Raw genomic sequence first — 23,275 nt, 5'->3', positions numbered from 1 at the left:
TACTTATATATAGCTTACTAGTTTTTAAATAAGTTTTTTTTAATATTGTCCTAATGTACCTTTGTTTTGGCAGTATGTTAATCCAGCCTTTGAACGGATGATGGGGTACTGCAAGGGAGAACTTATTGGCAAGGAGCTTACTGAACTACCTAAAAGTGATAAAAACTCTGCAGATCTTTTGGACAACATAAACACATTTATTAAAAAAGGAAAGGTAATCAAATATGACAAACTCTTGTGAAATCACTATAGAGTTCTATTCTGATTTGGTTTTATTGCTGTAGGTTTAAGAACACTAGGTGTATTCTTCATGGGTACACATATAAGACCAGAATTGTGTTTCTCAGATGTCTAGGCACAACAGCCCATGCCAAAGACAAGTGACTACAGATATCATTAGCTTTGCTTTTAGGATCTGACTGAACTCCTACTGATTTGCTGGCTTAAGATCAGTATCAGAATGGTTTCTGTGTTTCTGTTTTGCTTAGAGCCCATGGAGCTTTTCTTAGATGCAATGTAACAGTTTGTCCCTCAGTCAGTCTCTCAGGTGGCTGAATCATCCAACTAAAATGTGTAACTTCTGTCAAACAGCAGAGCCTTGCTGACTGTGTACTTAAAGCACCAAAATGCATTGGCACCCAGTGGGGTGCCACTTGCTTTCCTAATAACTACAGTTAGAATGTCTGCAGTGCACTGTGAGCTCCTGTCCTTAAGGCAATGGGCCTGGCAATATGACATGCAACAGTCTCTTGTCCCATCTCCCCTGGGTTGCAGAAATACCTGTTTCCCTTCCCTGTCTCACATTCTGCTTCAAGACCTTTGGGGAGTTCTTGAGCCTTGAATCATGTCCAGCAGTGATCTGAGCTTTGTGAGTCACTGTCTGCAGGTCCACCTTGGTTCATTAGCAATACCTACAGGCCACTCCTGCTGTGCTCCTCCTCATTTATACGGGCTGCCCTGCAGCTAGCACTGTCCGCTCAAAGGTATCTTCTACCCCCGTCTCCAGCTTCATCCTACCCTGCTGCCAGGTAGTTCCCCCCTTAAGATATTTCCTCTTTGAGGTTAGTTGAAGGACATATTTAGATCAAGGATTTCTGAAGTTTAGTATATATATCGCATGGCAACTGACAACTATAAAGCTGAATGGTGTTTAGGCTTATTTCTGCTGGTGCCAAAGGATATCCACTGGATGTGTTGCAGTCACTGACCCTTATGGTGGCTCCTAGCAAGAATGTATGGTGGCATCTAGCAAGAATGTTTGTCACCTCTTTAACTAGATGATACCTACAGTTCCTTGAAAAAATTGTATTTTTTCCTTGTAAAAAATACCTTCTCCCAAGAGGAACGTAATTATACTCTCCTTATGTTAGTTAAAGATGCTGCTCTCCATTGGGTGAATAGGTGCTGCTCACTCTCTCTGTAATACTTGAGAGTACATTAATTTTATACAATTTTTAAAAATACAACTATGAAATAAAAATAATGATTTAATACATAAGAACTATGCAGTAATAAACAAGTATTTGACTGCAAGTGATGTATGCTCAGATGCTGTCTCTGTTTTGTGTGTTTCTTTAGGAATGGCAAGGAGTTTACTATGCAAGAAGGAAATCAGGGGACAGTATCCAGCAGCATGTGAAGATAACACCTGTGGTTGGTCAAGGAGGGTAACTAACTTGTCCGGAACATAATTGCTTTCTGGGTTTTAGGGCCTTCTCTCTGCTTTCTGCATCTGTAAGTTTGACATGAACCTCCATGTATTTAGCAACTCGGAAACCTCCTTGTTTGTGTGTGTGCTTATACGTGTTCCCACCTTCGCAGTTTAGAACAGACACATTGCCAAAATCTGCTCCCAGATTTGCAGGAGAATTCCTGGACCGACAGAAGTATCAGGTGTCCTGCAACAAAAAACTCAATGTCACACTGAAGGACTGCTTGTCACCCAGTTGTCTTGCTGGTGTTGGGCTTGGTATCTGTTTTCCTGAGGGCTTAGAGATCTCTCCTTTAGAAAATAGTAACATATCAATTCACTTCTGTCTTTACGATGTGATGGAGTAACAAGTGATAATTTCTGTTGTTAGGAAAATAAGACACTTTGTGTCCCTCAAAAGACTGCATTGTACCAATGAAAACAACAAGCAGGTATTGTATTTCTTTCATGTGATAATTTTTATAGCTTTTAGTGAATGATATTTTTTGGCTTATAAATTTTTCCAAGAAGATGTGACCTATATTGTCAATGAGATTCTCACTGATTGTTGGAGCAAGCAAGAAAATTTCAACATTTCCTCGTATTAGTCTCTGTTTGTAGGACTCCTGAGGAAGACCATCTTTCATTTCTGGAGCATGGGCATGACAGTTGAGTCCATGATACTGTGGAGCAATACAGATCACAGTTCAAAGGAAGCTCAGGGCCTGTTTTGTAGGGCTACTCTTGCCAGTCTGATCTGCTGTACTTAGGCCAACTAATGATCCATGCTCAGTGGCCCCAAGGTTTGATAAGTGTGGTACTTTTATGAAGTGCAGCCCTCATGCTGGCCTGAGGCTTCACACACCTGCCAGAACAGGTGCTGTGGAAGGGTGCTACTCAAGCCACAACCCCAGTAAACCAGCAGCAATGGCAGAGCTGGGTCTCTGCAGTCCAGACACAAATCTACACCAGCTGCCCCTGCAACAAACCTGGTAGTGTGGGGAGCTGTTTGCTGTCATCTTCTGCTGGCTTCCTCCCTCTGATGGTGTCTGAGGCAAATGATCATATCACATACTTTGCTCCAGAAGTATTCTAGTAAGTGCCATGTTGAGTAAAGAAGTCTAGACTTCTGTGAGCAAAGGAGCGAAGCCTGTCTTTGGCATGTGATCTCTAGGGGTGAGATAGAGAGTGGCTGGATAGGAGATTGTAGACCAAGCACGTGCTCTGTAAATAGGATATGTTTCCATGTCATTTAGGAGAGGGGTTATGTATCTTGTTTTATTTAGAATTTTATGTGCTTTTATCTGTCATGTGGGTAAAGACACTTAGGCATGAAAAGTATTTAGAAAGTCACTAGTATGCCCTTTCTTCAGTAGAACAATACTGAATATTAACACATTACTGGAAAACCACTACTTCTAAAAGAATTTCATAGGCGGTAGCATTTGACTGTTGAAACCATCCCCCTTGCACAAGTTTTTGTGGAGGTAGGTAGTAACAAATCAAGGAGAACTCTGCATAATTCTTGGAAGAAATTTCAATGTCTATCATTGAAAAATAACATTGATAGTATTTTAAACTGACTTCACCTTTGAACTAAACCATGTGTTTTAGTATTAACAGCAAAATATCATTTACAGTCACAGGATGTTTTAAAATGCTCAGGCTAGAGTGCAACAGAGTTTTATAAAAGCAGTGATAAAGTTGCGTGCATTTTCCCTAACCTTTCTTTAATTCACCAAGGTACCTATAGAAGCTTTTCTTGCTGTCATTTATGTCCCTGGCCAGATTTAATTCTATCAGGCCTTAGCTTTCCTTACATGATCCCTGGCTTGTAAGACATTCTCTGTATTATTCCCAGGCTACCAGTCCTTGTTTCCACTCTCTGTAGGCTTCCTTCTTTTGTTTGAGTTTGTCAGCAAGTTCTTTGTTCATCCACACAGGCCTTCTGGCATTTTTCTGACTTCTCTTTGTTGTGAAGCATCATTCCTGAACTTGGAAGAGGTGATCCTTGAATATTTACCAGGTTTCTTGGGCCCATCTTCCCTTCAGAGCCTTATTCCATGGCACTCTACCAAGCAGGTTCCTGAAGGGGCCTAAGTCTGTTCTCCTGAGGTCCATGGTAGTGAGTTTACTGTGTGCCCTCATCAATGCCCTGAGGAGGATCTTGTACTCCTTCATGGTTGCTGCAGCCCATGCTGCCCTTGAACTTCACGTGCCCCATAAGCCTCTCCTTATTAATGAGAAAAAGGGAAATTAGGAAACAAGGACTTGTGTCCACAGCAACATTCATATTCTCCTGTACTGCTGGAAAGTATCATCCATACCTGTCTTTTTAATACTGGTTCATGAGAAGCTAATAAATTAAGCACTATAGACCTGGGAAGATTTACACATTTGGTGATCCCAGGGAATATGGCCTTCAAAAGGTTTTCCACAGATACAGAGGTCTACCACAAAAGTTAAAGACTGCAGCCTAACAGAAAGTATGGTCTGTGGAGATTTTACGTCCCTTGGGGAAAAAATAAGGTGTGTTTGATAGAACTATGCAATTGTTGTTTCACTTCTGTCACAGAAATATCTCATGCCTGTAGGAGATCCTGGACAATGCAGTTTTCCTAATATCCATGCTTTAATACTTGCAGCAGTAGAACTTTTCCTTAGACTAAAAAAATAGGGTTCCTTTTCAAGCTACAGATAAATTTTTATGGAAGGATAAAAGGAAATCAAATTAAATATTTACCTAAGTTGTAGAGCAGTAAAAGTTGTCATAGTTCAAATTTTGATGTCAAATGTCTAATGTTTCACTAAATCAATATAATTTTAAACATCTTGATCTCAGCATTCAGACAGTATATGTTGACTTCAAAACATCCTTACATCATTACACCATTACACATTTCCACCTTAAAAAAAGTATATGTGTTTTTTGCCAGTACCAACATCCTCTGTAAGGGATATCAGAGACCACTGGAACCTTCATGTATTTCCATGCCAAATTTATCACATAGAAAAACCCAGCATGTTAAATTTATGCATGGAAAAAAAAAAAAAAAAAACCTAAAAGAGCATTAAGCACTCTTACAGTGAAGATTTATGAATGAGGATTGAATTTCATCTGACTAGTCCTGTGTGCTGAGCCTAGGTAATTATTAATGCTGCCATTGTCAATTTGAGACCTGGCAGGATAGTGTCCAGTGTTTTCACATTCATAAATTTACAAGAGAGGTGTTGTTTCTTTCAAGAACATATTGACCCAAGATTAACTGTGTAGCTGCCCTCATAACTTACCTTACATGGCTCTTTCAGGACATGCCTGCAGAAGGGGAGGAGAAGTATTCAGAACAGAAAGGTGGTTTATTTTTTTAGTAAAGCACTTGGAGGACTGTGACTATGTTTCTGCCAGTTGGGCAGTAGAAAGAGATATATCCATTGGCTTTGAAAGAAGCCCCAGTGAGGCCAGAACAAGCAGTTCAGATGCCTTTTGTCACTGTACCATATTTGATGAGATTTCCTTAACCTTGCTCTGTTTGGATGAGATTATTTCTCTGAGAATTTCTACATGGTTACAAGAGAGGTGTTGAAGCTTTTAAAATTTTTTTGGATGAAGAGTCAGTTCTTACACTCCCCTGAAAAAGAATTATATGGAGCAATGGCAAAGGGTTTCCCTTTCTTATTTTTTTTTAATTCGTTACAAAAAGCCATGCCTGAATTTTGAAAGAAGAAAATTTCCATTTTCTTCTCTTCTCCTTTCACTGTCTGTTTCTCCCCCTCATAGCAGAAAGGAAGAAACGAAAGGTGTGCAAGAATGGCAGAATGACAGAAAAGAGAATTTGTATCACTCTTTTCCTTTCTTTCCTGAGTAATCCCCATGAGGACCCTGCAGCATGCACAGTCACAAACTGATACAGACCAGTAAGAGCACACAAGCACAACCTTGTCATACTCTCCTTTTAACTGACAGGTTGCAGCCATGGACTTCATGCTTCCATGTAATCTAGTGCATTGCTACAGGCAGGTGATGGATTTGGTCAGAGCAACCAGTCACCATATGACAGTAATGGACTCCTAAATATTATGTGTACTGAATAATTTGTAATTACAGTGTCAAGCACTGACAATTATTCATCTGAAGTAAGAGGGTATGTGTATCTTCTCTAGTGACTGCAGTAAAAAAGTAAGCATTATTCCTGGTAAGCATTATTTCTAGTCTTTCTCTGTGACTCTGTTAGCTATACTTATATACATCATACACCAATTTTCAAGAAATAACCTGAGGAACTGCCATTTCTGGTCAACTTTCCTATCAACAGCAAAACACTTTCTTCTAATCACACAACAAAGGAGAGTGGTGAGGTGATTAGGTATTAAACTGTCATGAACTGGACAGTACTTTTGTTTTTGAGAAGAATGAAAAAAGCAAAGGAACATTTAATCTGTGTTACTGCAGACCAAGCCATAGCTGTAAATTTTAATATATGGAAATATCCTATCTAAATTCTAAGAAAGCTTGAAATACCTACTATTGGAGCTACCTAAAATGTTTCAGAAGAAGAAAGAATTAAGATTCCATGCCTAATTATTAATTCATGAGAATGATTAAAACTACTTGAAAATAAAGGTCTAATGAATGACAACTACCTCTACCCCTTATTTCCTGGAGAATAGTTTTTAAAACTGAGTTTTTTGAAGTCCAGTTTATCAGTTATCCATAAAAGGATGCATTCAAAATTAGCTTCAATAGTTCTAAGAAAAATATTTTTAAAGGACAAAAAATAATGTTGTAGGTTTTATTTTATTCTTTCATATGCAACTTGCACTTAAAACAGTACCTAAATGAGTATCAGTTCTCTTGTAAACACAGGCATTAAAAGGGAATTCAGTACATAAAAGCACTTGTATCTATGATTTTCTGCATGGCCTATCTGTTTGCTTTCATATTACTCCTCTACATCTAATTACACCTGAAGAAGAGTCTTAGCCAAACAATTTGTTTTAGATAGCTGAATGGAAAATACTGAATATGGACAGTGTTGAATGCAGCCTGTTTAAAGTTTTTTGTATTCTTTTTTCTTACGTATCTGTTTTACTCTTATCTCCAGCTCTACAAGAGTCACCGTGAGGATAAGCACACAGGAGACAATTCTCAGTCAGGTTAGAATATTACCCTTTACCTCTACATTCCTCTGTGCTGGGGGCTGTGTCGGGCTTCTCTGCTAGAATGAATTGTTGTGTCTTCCCCCTGTCCGGTCAGTGGTCAGAGCTGATGGCCAAGGACAGATGCCAGCTGCCTCTGATAACACGCCATGAATTGGACTTGTAACCATCAATAATTGAGTCTCCTGTGCAGACCTCTTGCTGTGCATTTGAAGTTCACGGTTTGTTCCTGTGGCTGGTGTACCTTGGCACCTCTTTGTGTTTGAAATGTGGAATGTGCTGATTTGTGCCAGCGCACCTGTTGAGGGCCTGTCAGCAGGCCATTGGTTTGGCCCCAGCACAGGCTAAGACAGTTGTCTCTGAGGTGTCCCGGCCTGAGCAGCTCAGTTCCAGTCAGCACAGAGTTGCTGCAGCATGTCTGAAACCCTTGTCTTGTGTCTTAGGTAGGTTTGCTTACTCACAGACAGCACATTCCAGCACTCCTTGGGTTTTGCAGAGAGGTTTTGACTAGAAGTGTGGAGCATGAGGGAGTAATTCCTTCCTCCAATGCTATGTAGGGTTTGGAATACCCCTTTTCCCTGAAGAAGGAGGTACTTAAGGCCACTTTTAAGCTTGTGACTCTAGTGGTCTCAGCCAGACTGATGTCTTATAATCATGAGTGAAAAGATTCTCATGCCTTGTAACCTTCTGGCACCTGAAGCCTTTCCTGCTATGAAAGGTGAGACAACGTTGCTGTGCAATTTCAGGCAGCTTCTGGTTTTCACATGGGAGGAGGATATAACATATTAAGAGCATGGGATGTGACTGCTTGACATCCCCTGCTCTCTTAAGAAGCCTAAGAATACATAGAAACATCTGAGAGCTTTGTGATGCTAAATAGCAGTGGGCAGGGGGAAGAAGAGACAATATGAAATTGGATGTCCTCATTCCCATTGCTGCTGCCAGAACTGATCCACAGTATGTTAAACCATTTGCTTCTGTATCCCTGTAACAAAAGCAGATTTTCTTCTTGCTGTTTCTGTCCTGCAAACAGGAAAATGAGGAAGCCCATAAATTAAGCAGGACACTTGTTTCTAACACATTTATATTAGCTTGCTAATGTTTTAAGTTTGCTTATTATTGTGACAGATTTCAGCAAGCCTGGGAAGCCCCATGGTGTGACACCACATTGATGACAACACTGCAGTGAAAGTAGGCAGTCTTAGAGCATGTGATGTAGGTTATCCTTCCCTGCAGTCCATGGCTGTGCTCCAAGAATAACTTTTCAGAGCCATGGGCATATACCAATATGTGATGAGCATAGAAGAGTAATCCATGTGTATCATGCTGTTTGCAGTGGTGTGAGATTTGTAACAACCTGGATGATAAGATTTTCTGCTCACCAGGTAAAGAAAAAAAAAAAATTACATAGGCATTTAAATATTTACAGATGAAACCACAGTATGGCAGAGAGTAGCTTTTATGCACCTGTGACTCTCTGGGTGGCACTAGGAAAGTATTTGACTTGCTAGTTGGTATTTAACACAAGGAGAGTTGTTTTGTCAGCTGTAGCCACTCAGAGCTATGTTTATGTGTAAATGCTTGCTCCCACTGAAGTGCCTTATGATAAAGTCATCCAAATGTTAGTGAAAGAATAAATAAAATAATTTAACATGCATTGGCTATGCCCTGCTCTTAGGTGTCAACAGAGGAAAATGCTTTCCATTTCTCCAGTTCAGACTACAACAAAGAAGACCCAGACTGTCTGTGGTAGAAGAAGAGAATTAAGACTGAAACTATTTCAGTAATTTTTAGGATGGATGAATTTTTAATTCTGGAGAATTTTATGTTAACATTTCATTTTGCTAAAGAGAGGCTGCATACATCCTGTCTTGTGACATTATAATGAACATTCATCTTTATGTTAAGAATATCAAAATCATACTTTTGACTCTTCAAACGCTTTTATCTTTTGAAACGCTTTTAGCTTTTGAAAACCTGCTAGGGTCTCTGATCCTTGAGTGGCATTTTAGATACCTTGAGAATAGGTAGTATCACTATTTTCCACTCTTGGAAACAGCATAGTTGCTGTTTTAAAACATAAGGGAGAGTGCAGACTTTAATGTACTGAAGAAAAATGAAATTTTACCAGATTTTTTTTTTTAATCTCCTTCCTGTCATTTTGTCCAGCTTTTAAACTTGACTGGATGTGATAATTTCTCTGGCTTTAGCAAACAGTCATTTCAAGAATAAGTTTATTGCATAACTAATATTCAGAAGAACTAAATGGATTGTTTAAGAATTTTCAGCACGTTAGATTTTCCTTAAACACAGGGTATAAATATATATTGCAAATAAAAGCAAAAGCTGTCAGAGTCTGAACCATGCTTTGGTTTTAAGAGTGTAGAGTAAGATGAGACTCTTCTCAATTGGCTAAAGTTTTAGGCAGTTAAACTCAGGCTTGTTCAGTGGTCAGAGCAGAGCAAAAAGAACTCACACAAGAGGTTCAGCCCACCTGCCTGAGACATCTCTCCTGAAGCAGGATCTCTGAAAACCTTACATGGTGGCAGCCTGCAAGACTGCTGCTTTTAGAGAGCTAAAGTTAGGTGAAGCAAGACTCCTGTTCCATAAGGCATCTCAACTTCCTTGCAAAAGACCCTTCCAGGTGACTTGAGACAAGTTGATTTAAATTGATAGACACCAAGTTCCTTGTTCTGATGTGCAGAAATTGCAGTATTTCCTCCAGTTGTGTGATATTGTTAAGGTCACTTAATTAAATTTCCAAAATTTTAGATGGATATTTTGTAGAGGCTTTACTTGATACATTTTTAAAGCTTTTGTTTTGTACTTACAGAATCTGGTTCTTACAAGTGCAAGAACAGAAGGAAAGACTCAGTTGATGTTAAGTCAATAACATCTCAAAGTAGTGATGGTAAGGAAGCAAACTGTATGTACAATACTGTAAATATACACAAATAACTGCTGTTAAATTTCTTTCTGATTTGCAAAGCAGTGTCCCAGCATAAGTACCAGCGTTGCTATACAGTGCATGACAGTACTAAATACCTTCACAGGGAGGAGGAGCGACTGTGCCAAGGGACAGAAGCAGCTTGCTAAGAGTGCGTGGTGAAGCATTAATGCCACCTCTCTTAGAAAACTGCAGCTTGTGCTCCAAAACACATATTACGGTTTATTCATGTTTAACATGAAGGAGCCTATTGCTGCTGGTTACTTGAGAGCAACACTTCTGACCCCATTTGTGACTGCTTACTGGGGTGGAACAATGGTGGCAGAGATTTCTTTCTGCCCCTGTGTGTAGCAAGAGAAGCACTGCTTGTGGGGAGCAGGAAAGGTTTTCATTAGAGCAACCGTACCACCAAGATGAGGGACACACACAGACTTAAAGGAGAAGCCATGTCTGTGAGAGATCCATTGCATCAAAGGGCATGAAGGGTCAGTACAGCTCCATTCTGAAGTGAAGGATGGATGGAAAATCTGACAGCAAAAATAAGGGGTGGCTGCCAAGGAGGCAGACAACAGTACAAGAAATGAAACTATGTGGTACATTGAAAGAGCTTGCAGGAGGAAAAACATAGGAGAAATGGAACATGAGGCTGTATTTCATTGTGCTATGCCCTGGCCTTCTGCACTCTTCAGATGCTGTCATCTGATTCACACTCTATGGCTCTTTAATGGCAGCTCCAAGTTTACAGACCCGACGCTACTCCTCAATGGCACGGATTCATTCTATGACAATAGAAGCTCCTATCACAAAGGTGAGTCCTAAGCACTGACTTTTCCACAAACTCCAGAGTTTCAAGTTGCACTCATAGGGAAGTATGTAGTTTCTGGACAGACAGAGGCTTCCTGCACTTTGTATTTAACAGAGTGATATAAGTAATTTGTTTTTATTGGCACTTCCTACATCTCATCATGGCATTCCAAATGCTAGTCATAAGGAAGTATATTAGGGAGAGAAGAGTGTCCTGCTGTATGCATGGCTTCTGGCAGGAAGGGGACACTGCTCTGTTGGGTCATGTGTGAGTAGGAGGATGTTCTTCCAGTCTCACCTTTGCTCTCACTATTGATATTTATAAGATACCCTGCAGAAAAGGGAGCATCTGCACCATCCTCTGTCTCCCCCAGTTTCTGCAGCCTTTCTTCACTCTGCCACACAAATTCTGCTGTCACAAAACAGCTGCACAGTCACTTGTAACACACCAGGGTGTCAGGTATCTTCCACTTTCAAATAATTTTTTCCTCTCTCCCTATCTTTTCTTGCTATCATCAAGCTCTCACTTCCCAGCACCACTGTGACTGTAAGAACAGCTGGCTCCTTTACTTTTCCTTATCCTCAATCATACCCACAGGGAGGCTTGTAGTGGCTGTGCAGCAGCCTCTGGCTCCTGGAGAAGACATCATTGGGACTGTCTTGGCAGAGCCAGGAGCAGTCACTGCTGCATTTCCAGATTGTGGCTGAGGAAGAGTGTGGGTTTCTAAGAGCCATCCTCTTCTCCTACAGTCCAGTACCTTCTGCTCTCTGCCCTTGACTTCTACAAGGAGAATATCATGGTATAATATCAGCATATCTGAGTCACATCCAAGAGTTTGTTTGTTTGGATTTTCCTTCAGGGATTGAAATATTTGTTTCAGAGCAGACCTGGATATGCTGAAGTACCGGGACATTGCTGGTTTTTGGTCCACTCACTGGCAACTATTTCACGCCGTTCTACTTCCACTTCCCAGGAGTTTGCCAGTTAAAAATAGCAGACGGATACCAGGAAATCTGAGCACAAATTTACATTTTCAGAGTTGTACTTCAAGGGTTGTGGAGACTTACATTGAATTTGATGAGAATTAGCATAATCAAGACAAGAATAAAAATTTTGTAATAAGAAAAAGGTGCCATTCACTTTTCTTTGCCTGCCTCCTTAATCTGCCTTCAGGTCATTAACATAATTAACGCTGCCCAGGAAAACAGCCCGATCACAGTAGCAGAGGCATTGGACAGAGTTCTGGAAATCCTGCGAACAACAGAACTTTATTCCCCTCAGTTAGGTACCAAAGATGAAGATCCTCACACAAGTGATCTTGTTGGAGGTCTGATGAATGTGAGTAAAATTAGTAAAGACAAAACTGCTCGACCAGTGTCCTAGATCACAATTCACTGCTTTGCTCTGCTAAAATTTCCCAAGCAATGGGAAGGGGACTTGTAATTCATCACCATTTCAGTTAAGCATTTTGGCCTCTTTACTAGCAGTACTGCAGGAGGTGGTAACCTATGGCCACATTTCAGTCCACTGTGCACATTCATCCTCAGATACCAGTGAACAGTCTTGCCCCCAGAAACTATATCCAGTCTCTCAGAAGATACTGAAGGAGATACTTCATAGAAACTCTAGAAGCTTATGTGGGATTAGAGAGATTGCTTTATAGTTAGTCCAGTGTATCAGTGAGGTTGATTTAATCAAGCTCTAATTTTGGTTCTGCAACAGCTGCAAGAGACAAACTGTCAAAATTTTGTCATGGATTTACTCATTTTTAATAGACACTGAGCTAATCCCCACCAAAATAATATAAAGAAAATGAAAAATAAATTATAATCGCCAATTTGAATGATGGAGGTGCCAATGAGAGGGTCAAGGTGGACAATACACTGTGTATTTAATATCTTTTCTGGAGATCTCATACCAGTGTTCCAGGGATCCTTTCATGTTTGTTTTGAAAGACCCAAAAACCAGGATTATGCTATAGTGCTGCAATAAGAGCATTGCTTTTAGTATCCAGGAATAGTACCTAAAATGCATGTCGTGTTTTTGAAACTAGTGATACAAAAAAACTAAGATAAACTTGCTTTCTTTTCCAGGATGGTTTGAGAAGACTGTCAGGAAATGAGTATGTGTTTTCTAAGAGTAAGCCACCATTTTAAACTTCCCTTTGCACGTGTGACTTCTTTTGTTAGTACCGCTAACATACAGCTTCAGGCTAATTTGCAGTGGAATATATGTCTGTGGAAATGGCTGTCTAAATGACTGCAGCAGAAGTGCCAGGCTGCCTCAAATTTGGTGTTGAAATGGGCTCAAACAATTAAAATAACGCATTTTAAAATGTTAGCAAAAAAACAAATTGTCACTCAAAGAAATGCTCACTGATCTTTTTGGTTTATGTTCAAATGCTCTGTAATAAACCTTTCTATTATAGGCATTTACAGACTCTTTCATGTAAGGAAAAAAGTTGTTTTTCTTGAAAAAGAATTGCTTTCTAAATGGAATTCTGAGGAGGGGCTGTGGTAGTGTAGAGGGAATAACCCAGAAATGTGTTAATCCCAAATTCCGTTTCAACAGATATGAACCTGAGCCATACTCACCTTCCAGTGCCAAACACCATCAGTGATGTTCCACCCTGTATTGCACAGCTCCTAGATAACGAGGAAAGTTGGGACTTCAATATTTTTGAGTTGGAGGCTGTTACAAATAAAAGGTATTGGACTCCTTTCCCTGGGTGCCCAGAGAAATTTTGTTGAGGAGCTGTAGCTCTGGAAAAACTGCAGCAAGACACAGCAAATCTGTGAGAACTGTCTTGCTTGCCACAGTTCCACTCTGTCCCAGTGACACTGTTCAATGCAGTCTGATGTTGCCACATGCTGGATGCCCTCCAGATGGCCCTTTTTCTTGCTCATGTGCAAATGGTCCTGCTGGAAAAGCAAACCTCTCCCCTTCCTCACCGAAATCATCCCACAATTTGGGAAGATCTAAGGCAACTGCAGCTTTTGATTATAGGGATAAAAAAATGGGATGGAGGATAAACCAGTGATGGGATCAACAGACTGGGATTTTAAAGCTTATAATGAAAACAGACGTCAGTAGTTTTGAGGTCATGCAGACCGCAAAAATAAGCACGTCATCCAGACAGAAAAGTTGCTTTCATTCCAAGATGCAAAGAATCAAACAGACTACCCGTTCTTATGTACTCTCTTTGCATAAAATAGCCATTTTAAAATTTTGCATTTGCCTGGTTTTAATCTGCAGATGCTGGGGTTTGGTTATGCCTTTCTCAGCTCACAGGCTCTGTAAGACATCTTGCGGGAGGGAAGAATGTAACTGATGGATAGGACTCTCTCACAGGCAACACAGAGTAAAAGACAACCCAGAGTGGATTTGGTTTTAAGAATCAAAAAGATTAGAGGTTGTACTCTGTTTACTGTTTCACACTTGGGATTCCCAGCACTGTACACACACACCCACACCCACAGAGCACTTTACAATTGAAATTTGACCTTTTTTTGGCTTAGGACTTCTTAGCCTTTGGCATGTGCTCATGTCATGCTCAGTCTGCTTTTTCTCCTCAGGAAAAAAGAAATGGAATTTTGTTTGATTGACAGATACTAAACACACACAAAAAAAGGGTTTTAAGATGTTTTCTCTGAAGTCACAGGAATTCTTGAAACTGATGGAATTGTACAATTTCTACAAAACATTAAAATGACGTCTGAAAGGATGATAGATGCAGTCACTTGTAGCCTTGTCCCAGCTTTTTAGAGGTGATAGATATGCAACTTAAAATCCCAAACTTTACCCACCCCTTTTAAAAGTCTTGGTTTCTGTGTTCAATGTATCACTTTTAGAACATCACAAGTTCCTATTTTACAGCAGTGCTTTTTTCTTCTATTGTTTTTCAGGCCATTAGTGTATTTGGGCTTAAAAGTTTTTGCCCGGTTTGGGGTCTCTGAGTTTTTAAACTGTTCGGAAGCAACACTGCGGGCATGGCTGCAGGTCATTGAAGCCAACTACCATTCCTCCAACTCATACCACAACTCCACACATGCAGCAGATGTCCTGCATGCTACTGCCTTCTTTCTCGGGAAGGAGAGAGTTAAGGTAGAACCATCACCTAGGAGTTCTTTGGGTTAGGATTTCAGTGTGTTTGCCATTTTATGTGTGTCATCCAGAAGTCAGATGTTTAAATAATGGTCCTCATATACTCTCTCTGTCATAAACTCTCTCTGTCCTTGAAGTCTTCCTGTGATGCAAGCAGGCCCACCCAGTTTCTCTAAAATCTGTTTATACAGATTTACATTTTAAGTAGCAATGATGGAGGTGGGGAGGGAACATGGCTCTTTTCTGTCTCATGTAACTGGCTGTAGGTAACAGTTCTTAATAAAGCTTCACAAAAGCTTTGCAAAAGCTTTGGAAAGGGAGGTGTGAGTTATTCTTCCTGGTACTCAGCTATGGGACATGTGATAAAGATTCAAAGCTGTGCCAAGGGAGGTTCAGAGTAGACATCAGGAAACATTTATTTACTAAGTGGTTAAATCCTGGAACAGGCTTCGCAGAAAGGTGGCTGATGCCCCGCACCTGTCAATGCTTAAGCAGCATTTGGACAATGGCCATAATAACATGCTTTAACTTTTGTTCAGTCCTGAAGTGGTCAGGCAGTTGGCCAATGATCATGTAGGTTACTTCCAAGTGAAACAGTCTACCCTATCCTGTGCTAAAACATAAGGTGTGTGAAGCAGAGTTAATAAAGGTACATTCAGGCAAGCATACAAAGTGGAAGGAAACCACTAGGTCATCTATCCATTGAAGAATTCTATATGAAGATATTGCTCAGGTGACAGCAGTGTAAAAAGCTTCATTAAAGAAAGCATATGTGGATAAGGGTAGGAGTGGAAATTTTGTGGGAGGTAATCTGTGGGCACAGTGAATGGAAAATGACTGCAAGGTAGCTTGCCTGCTTAAGTTTACATTTGTGTAATTGTGGGTACCTGGAAGTTATCAGAAAATATTTATTGTAATTTTTGTGCCACATTGTAATTTTTCTCTCTTCCTATAGGGAAGTCTGGACCATCTAGATGAGGTAGCTGCATTAATAGCTGCCACCATTCATGATGTAGACCATCCTGGACGGACCAACTCTTTCCTGTGCAATGCAGGCAGTGAATTAGCTGTCCTTTACAATGACACAGCTGTATTAGAGAGTCATCACACAGCACTGGCGTTTCAGCTTACAACAAAAGACAGCAAATACAACATTTTCAAGAATATTGATAGGTGTGTCTGCTGGACAAGGGCAGTGTCCATGTGTGGACTGCTTATTTGGCAGTTTGGGGCAAATTGAGAGTCTACCTTCTAAACAGGAATACATAGTTTAAATACAGATAATAAAATTTAACCTCTTCTGGAATCCTATATAGACATGATTTATAAAAAGGTTTTCATCTCCCCCTCACCAGCTCTGTCCTCCAACTTGTAATTATTGGAAGCTGAGAGAGATGTTTAATAATCTTTTATGAATTCCATTAACTTGGTCGAGTTAACAGCCTCAAGGCTGCATCTTTGCTTACTGCCTTTTCATTGAAGGAGCCTGGGCAATAGTTTTTTGGGATATGTTTTATACAACAGCATCTGGATGCTACATGTTATGTTTGCACAAGGTCCTATGCATCCCAGCACTACTGCATTCATGTGGAATTGAAAGGGTGGTAGCAGAGGACATGAAACTCTGGGAGAGCTGGAAGCTCCCTGTGGTTGGCTGGGCATGCAAAAGCAGCCCAGGTGTTCCCACTGCATGACTCCAGCTTTTGTAGGGACAAGGTGAGAGAGAAAGAGCTCTGAAAGGGAAAGAGCCTGACCCCAAAGAGATAATTAAAAAACCTGAGATTTGTATTCCAAGCTAACACTAACATACAGCGGAACATATATGGACACATTGGTGCCATTCCTGGAGAAGTTATCTTAGTCTTACAGCATTATGAAACTGAGAAGTAAATTGTTGCTGATTTCTCAGGATTTTCATTAGGTAAAAGTAACAGAGCAGGGGGGAACTTGGAGAGGCATGATCTTGTACATTCCTCCATCCTTAGACTGTTCCTAACTCTGAAGGTGCCAGCTGTGGCTGAGTCCCTGAGCAGTGTTTTGTAGCAACATGTGGGTAGGGATGAGGAAAGGGCAGAGCTCTGTCTGGCAAGCTCATGAGCAAGAACTCTTTTTCTTTCCTAGAAATCGCTACCGGACATTGCGACAGGCCATTATTGATATGGTTTTGGCAACAGAGATGACAAAGCACTTTGAGCATGTGAACAAATTTGTGAACAGTATCAACAAGCCTATGGCATCTGAGGAGACCAGCCCACATGTAAGTGCTTGCAGGACTTTATGCCTTCAGGCATTTCAGTGAGGTTCTTTCCAGACAACCTTAAGTATCATTTTCATTCACTTTGCATTAATTTGCATTATGGCAATGCCCAAATGACACAAATGGATTTGTGGCCTCACACAGCAGTGTGAAAAAATACGCTTTTTCTCTTTTCTGCTCTTAGTTCATTTAAACACTTCATTTTATAAGCCTTGTGTTAAAAGCTATCTTGTATTCAGGAAATATATGAGTGGATGTTGTTTTACATGGAAAATTCTTGTGCACGGAGCCAGGTTGGCACCTGTTCCTATGATCCTGTCTCCAAACACTGGGATTTGTCTGAGTCCAGGGTGGTAACTGAAGAACCTTCTCGACAGTTTTGTCTCTGTGTAATCTGCCCCGAGGAATAACTTCCTGAGACCTCGGCACTCACCAAGAGATGTCCAGGCCTTTTTGCATAACAGTTACAACTCTCAGGCTCCACCAGGGTTTATTTAATAAGCTGTCTCTGAGTTTCCCATCCCCTCCTTACCTTCTTTTGCCCCCTCTCGAGGCTGAGCACCCAAGACCTGACCAGGTTCTCCAGGGCACCTGGAGAAAGACTGTCCGAGGAAACTATCTGTTACCTGAGGAAAGACTGTCTTAATGCACCTTAGTGAATATAATGCTTTGTTGGAAACATGAAAAAAAAAATCAGACAAAACTGAAGGTCAGCAATGCTAAAACCAAATAGAAATATCTTCTGCTAGCTATCCAAAATAGGACTTTGTACTGTGGGTACCATTTACAACTTTTAAGACAGCATTCTGTCATCTGAAATTACCTGCTTCTAGGGACTGCTGAGCTCCACTCTCTCACAATATGAGCTGGAAAACCACAAGTGCTGCTGAACTTATCTCACAATAAACATGAAGGACAGAACCACTTGCGCCACAGACTTCTTCTTTTCCCTCAGTATTAGGTTGTTCTGTTCTTTACTGTTAGCTGTGGCTCTTTCTGGTTTTGGTCTTGAACAGCAGTTAAGGTACAGGGTTAACTTGACAGCTCTTTGCTGGGCTACCCATGCTGAAAAAGGATTAACTGCTAAACATAAAATTAGAAGATTAATGCCTGAATTGCAAAAGTCACAGCAAAATAGTTCCCCACAAGCCACAAATATATTTAGTTGTGGTGGCAAAAAGTACTTACATTCAGTTTCTGACTCAATAGTTGAATTTAGCAGTGGAGGGAGGCCAAAATCCCACAAATATATTATTTTGAGAATAGCATTAATGCCATGTGAGCAGAGGTGGAGGCTTTTCATTACTCCATAATTTACCTGTGCCTTTAAACTGCTCAAGATCCAGAATATGATGCCATAGCAGACTGGGAACAATACCTTATCACCACCACCTGGTCTCCAGTTTGGTATTTTACTGTCTAGCAAGCAGAGAATTTCTGCAGTCAATCTGCTGCTCCTGTGATTTCCTACTGTTAATCTCATAGGTTATGTAATATTTCACCCTCACCAGGAACTGAGATCAAAGATTCCAGGTTGAAGTTCAAAATCTGAGACAAAGAAAGCCGTCCACTTGGAAACATTCTGAAACTGAATGTCAAGAGACCTGCTTTTCTGTGTGAAAAATTGTGCCAGTCAATTCAGCCCCATGTCTGCCTCAGTTTTCTCATTTAGGAATAAAAATCTAACTCCAGAAACTCTCCTAAGTGAAGCAGTCCCCTACCATCACCATCCCTACATTTAAACATTCAGAAGTGAGGATTGTTTGTGAGCTTACAGTTGGTGAATGCATCCCCTCTCATGAGATGCATCCTCTATCAAGGGATTCATCCCCAAGAGGACCAGGCTGGGATGCAGAGAAGGTAACATCCTACCTGATAAAGAGCTTGTGGCACTTTATTTCACAAACTTTGATACTAATTTTGAGAATGACCACAACTCTAATATGTATTTGGATTAACATTACTTACTTAGCAAGGCACCAGTTCTCAGACATCACCTTCTTTTCCATGTTCTTGGTGCTCTGCATGAAACTGTAAGGCAATAGACTGGGTGCCTGCTTAGTGCCTAAGTCTGGCAGAGCTGATAATGATGCCCTCGGTCTTACAGGGATGACCCCTGTAACCAACTCTCCTTTACAGAATGATGGCAGCAACACTGAATGCACAACCAACATAAAGAATTTTCCAGACAACCAGACACTGATCAAGCGCATGATGATTAAATGTGCAGATGTAGCAAATCCATGTCGCCCCCTAGAGCTATGTATTGAATGGGCAGGTAGGATTTCAGAGGAGTACTTTGCACAGGTATGTATATTTTTATTACTTAACTATTACATTATATAAAGAAGTGCACATTGGCTGATCTGCTGTTCCACATAGGGTCTGCCTATAGTGTCACCACAGAGTCCAGATATATGTTTTTTGTTTGCAGTCTGAACTGGCCCCTCAATTTCATCCAGAAGAATTCACTCCAAGCAGTTAGCTAGTTTGCTTATCATGAAGCTTGTTGTCCAGACGGGTGGAAAGGAGGTTTTACACTTTCATGATCTGACCAAAATTATTTGATTAGTCCTACTCAAGTCAACTGGCTGAAATTCAAGATGGTCAGCATTCTAGCTTCCTGTTCCAATACCTTCCCTCAGATCAATGCCTCAGCTGAACTACTGGGATTGCCCTTTCTCTTCTAAGATGGAACCTCAACTACTATCACAGTAGGCAGAAAAGTAGTGCAGGCATGTGGGCAGTGTAAATACTTACCACATGGGATGTGTCCAGACAGTACTGGAAGCTCAGCTTTCCTTCTTCACATTCAGTTTTTCTGCCAGAATGCAACCAGCTTCCTGAAACACTCTTTTACCTTTTTAATTAACAACTGATAAAATCTTAGCTTTTATTTCCCAGTAATGGTGTGGAAATAACAGCTATGAGTGGAGAGAAAGAAAAGTGGGCATGCCTACCCTTCATATTCACACCTGGCAGTTACTCCTGAAAGAAAATTGTAGCTACTCTCTGAAACATGTCTGAATTTCATTTTAATCATAGTGAATAAATTTTGCCATGTCCTAAGAAAAATCAAAGATCACTTAAGTTGTATCTCCCTAGCAGTCAAGGTATCATAAATGAGCTTTAAATTGTCCAAATTAAGCACTAGCCTGCTTGCAGCAATGTGAGATTCAGAGAGTTGTTCTCCTGTTTATTCACCTCTGCTAATTTTGGAGACTGTTCTGCTGCCAATTTCTGTTTCAAATGTTGCCTGTGCTACTTAAAAGGGGATGTGTTTCCAAATTACATTCTAAGAAACTGCTGAGGTGATTTTCTTGCACCACAGTGGGTGCAAGAAAACCAGGCCTCTTCCAGTTGGGGACAGAGTTAAAGGGCTTACCTATACTTTCATTCACCTGATAACCTGATACAAGCAGAGGAATAGCACCAGCAACAATCTCTTCTTACTTAAAAGACAAATGGTTTGTAACACTCACCACAGATGTGGAAAAACCAGGGATCAAACCTGTTCTCTGCTAAAGGACTCTACAGCGCCATTTTCCATATTTTTAGCTGGTGTACCCTAATCACCAAATTACAGCAGTTTGTCCTGTTGGAGCTAAGTGCAATCACAGGACTGCAGTAATGAAGAGTACTTGTGAAAGGGAAGAGATGTTGATTTCAGTTCCTGTTCCAGACAACACACATGAAACTAAGGTTCTAAGGCTTGTCTCAAATCTCCTATTGCAATTAATCTAATGCCTTGACCTCTGCTACTCCAGCACGGAAGTCAGCAAAGCTCTAGTTGCTAACTGGAGTTTTGTCTTCTTAGACTGATGAAGAGAAGAGACAGGGCCTGCCTGTTGTAATGCCAGTATTTGACAGAAACACCTGCAGCATCCCCAAGTCCCAGATTTCCTTCATTGATTATTTTATAACAGATATGTTCGATGCATGGGATGGTAAGTACTGATTTTAATTCCTTCCTCTGACACAGAGATTCAGAGATTACTACAGTCCAAAATTACTAATATCAAGGTGGCCTTGCATCCACTTTTTTCAGAGACTGTACCCATATATAAGCATTACAACACAAAATATTGTGCAATCATGACACTGAAGTCTGTTTCACTGCACACAATGAAGCTGTGCACTTACCAGGCAATCTATGTAGAGAAGTAGTAATGGCTTATAACTAAGCTTTTTCTTTCATCTATGTCTTTTTTTCCTTTGGCACTGTATTTCTTCTGAGCTGCAGAATCTAAGACCACCAATAGCTGCATGTTAGCATAATTTAATGAAGTCACCATGCGTTTGGAAAGGGATTTTCTTGAAAGAGAATCACACACACACACACACACACACAAATCTCTCCTCTTTTAGTATTACTTTAAGGAATTGGAAGAACAAAAGAGAGTAGGAGAATGCCAATTTCAGATCAGGCTGGGCTGTTCTTCTGCTCATTCTATAAACATGGTAAAACTCTTTTTCCTATTCTTTCAGCATTTGCACATCTGCCAGTTTTGATGCAACACTTGGCTAATAACTACAAACACTGGAAAACACTGGATGATTTGAAGTGCAAGAGTCTCCGGCTCCCATCAGAAAACAACAACTGATACTCAAGTCAAGAAAACCAGACCTCTTGCTCTACCAGTTTCACTGTGAATCACTTACAGAAACTCTTGGCTACAAAGGGGATTAATGTTGCTTTTCCAGTGAAATTAAGACTGCATGACAAGAAGGAAATATTTTACTCATTTTTAAGCTTCTATTAATTCTACAGAAAAATGTTTTTAGAGGCTATATAAACCACAGATGACTAAGTGCTCTTCAGAAATAATATTTTGTGGCAGAAAATGTACTTCTAAAACTAGTTTCTAATACTGAATATGCACTTGTTGAATCTTGTAGTTGATACAACTGTATTCACTAACACTTTACACAACTGTTTTTCAGAGAGAGGGGTAATCTAGTCACCAAGAGAGTAAGAATAGCATAACAAATAAGGACAGAAACTTCCCACTTATTTAGCATAAATTTGTTCCAATTCTGTCAATGTTCTTCAGCTCTGGGAATCATACTTCTAAAGAGAACATGCACAGCAAAACAAGTAAATTTTAATAAATTGGATACATAAAAAACCCAAACATGACACCTTTTAAAACACCTTCTTATTACAGAGACTCTCTCACAGCACCACCTCTTCTTTCTTTTCTATATAAAATCGTGGTAGGAGTCAATGTTCTCTAAAATTGATCATATAATACAGGAAAGTAAGCATGCTCTGTCTAGGTAGTGCCATCCACATGGTTCTCTGCCATCTTGCAGATGTTATCACAAAAGTTTTCATCAAATTTTACACAAAAAACTACTGTGGCACTTGATCACCATACTTTTTTATAAAAATGGTGTTTGTAAACATGGTCATCAATTTATTAAACTGATCTAAATTTTATGTCAAGTTCATTTATTGTGCTACTTCTAGAATGAACCTATCACTTTTTAAAAGAACTTTCCAGGCTATAATTTATAAAAACATTGTAGTTTGTACTGCTTTATCCTCCTAATAAAATGCTGATTGGTTTTGTGATGCAAGAAATATGTATAGCAGTTGGAAATCAAACATATTTCTTCATTAGTTCCAAGATAAGAAATTTATGCTAAGGCTTCCAAGGCCCAAATGTGTATTTTTGTACATCTCATTTTAATCACATGCAGAACATGAGTTTAAATTTTAGACTATTCTCAGACTATTTAGTAAATAAGTACTAGCAGAACTGCTGATTTTTAACACTGTGCACTCCAGGCTGCAAGCAAGACTGTCAGAGCTGTGGCTGCAGTTAAAGAAGCAGTCCACCTACCCTGTGCTGTATCAAAAATCAAACTGGGTAAAGGAAAAGGGGAAAAAAAGCAAACAGCATAGATTGCTATGGAAGAATAGTGACAATGCTGTTTACTGGAGGTAGCTTACATATGTGCCAACCTTTTTTGTATGTTTTGTACCAAGTTCTGAAACAAAAGGCAACATTCATAAAATGTATGTGCAGAAGAATGTATAGAGGCTATATTTTTGTTAGAATTGTAACAGATCCTTACTTTTGTCACAGCCAAGGCAGGTTGCTGTGTATCAAAATGCCGCATCGTGTATATTTGAAAGAATGGTGTTTCTGGTGAAGCATGGTTATTCATTCTTTCCTGTTATCTATGGCAACATTCTTCAGTGGATTTTTATTCAAAGAAGTTGAACCTCTTTTTTAATACTGTATACTGTTTGCTTTTACCATTTCTTTATTTAGAACTAATGCTTTTAGTGGTTGTACCTTAACT

At 40.0% G+C, this 23,275-nt stretch overlaps 1 protein-coding gene across 2 annotated transcripts in view; it reads left to right on the top strand.

The window, feature by feature from the left end:
• PDE8B (phosphodiesterase 8B) overlaps positions 1-23,224 on the top strand; it is a 67,585-nt gene extending 44,361 nt beyond the window's left edge. Inside the window, exons 8-22 of one of the 2 annotated variants that reach the window (XM_064736311.1) lie at positions 74-214; positions 1,579-1,667; positions 2,082-2,142; positions 6,793-6,844; positions 9,681-9,758; positions 10,526-10,602; positions 11,773-11,937; positions 12,693-12,738; positions 13,171-13,306; positions 14,505-14,703; positions 15,659-15,876; positions 16,825-16,960; positions 19,100-19,267; positions 20,778-20,907; positions 21,449-23,224. In XM_064736311.1, the coding sequence (XP_064592381.1) occupies positions 74-214; positions 1,579-1,667; positions 2,082-2,142; positions 6,793-6,844; positions 9,681-9,758; positions 10,526-10,602; positions 11,773-11,937; positions 12,693-12,738; positions 13,171-13,306; positions 14,505-14,703; positions 15,659-15,876; positions 16,825-16,960; positions 19,100-19,267; positions 20,778-20,907; positions 21,449-21,564 (1,812 nt within the window). In that variant the 3' untranslated portion in view covers positions 21,565-23,224. The remainder of the gene's footprint in view (positions 1-73; positions 215-1,578; positions 1,668-2,081; positions 2,143-6,792; positions 6,845-9,680; positions 9,759-10,525; positions 10,603-11,772; positions 11,938-12,692; positions 12,739-13,170; positions 13,307-14,504; positions 14,704-15,658; positions 15,877-16,824; positions 16,961-19,099; positions 19,268-20,777; positions 20,908-21,448) is intronic. The other variant, XM_064736312.1, reaches the window with a different exon arrangement.
• Positions 23,225-23,275: the final 51 nt, after the last annotated feature.

Source organism: Zonotrichia leucophrys, chromosome Z (assembly GCF_028769735.1).
Source record: "Zonotrichia leucophrys gambelii isolate GWCS_2022_RI chromosome Z, RI_Zleu_2.0, whole genome shotgun sequence".
Taxonomy (NCBI): Eukaryota; Metazoa; Chordata; class Aves; order Passeriformes; family Passerellidae; genus Zonotrichia; species Zonotrichia leucophrys.
Note: the sequence above shows the minus strand (reverse complement) of the source record. Positions and strands in the feature narration are given on the sequence as shown.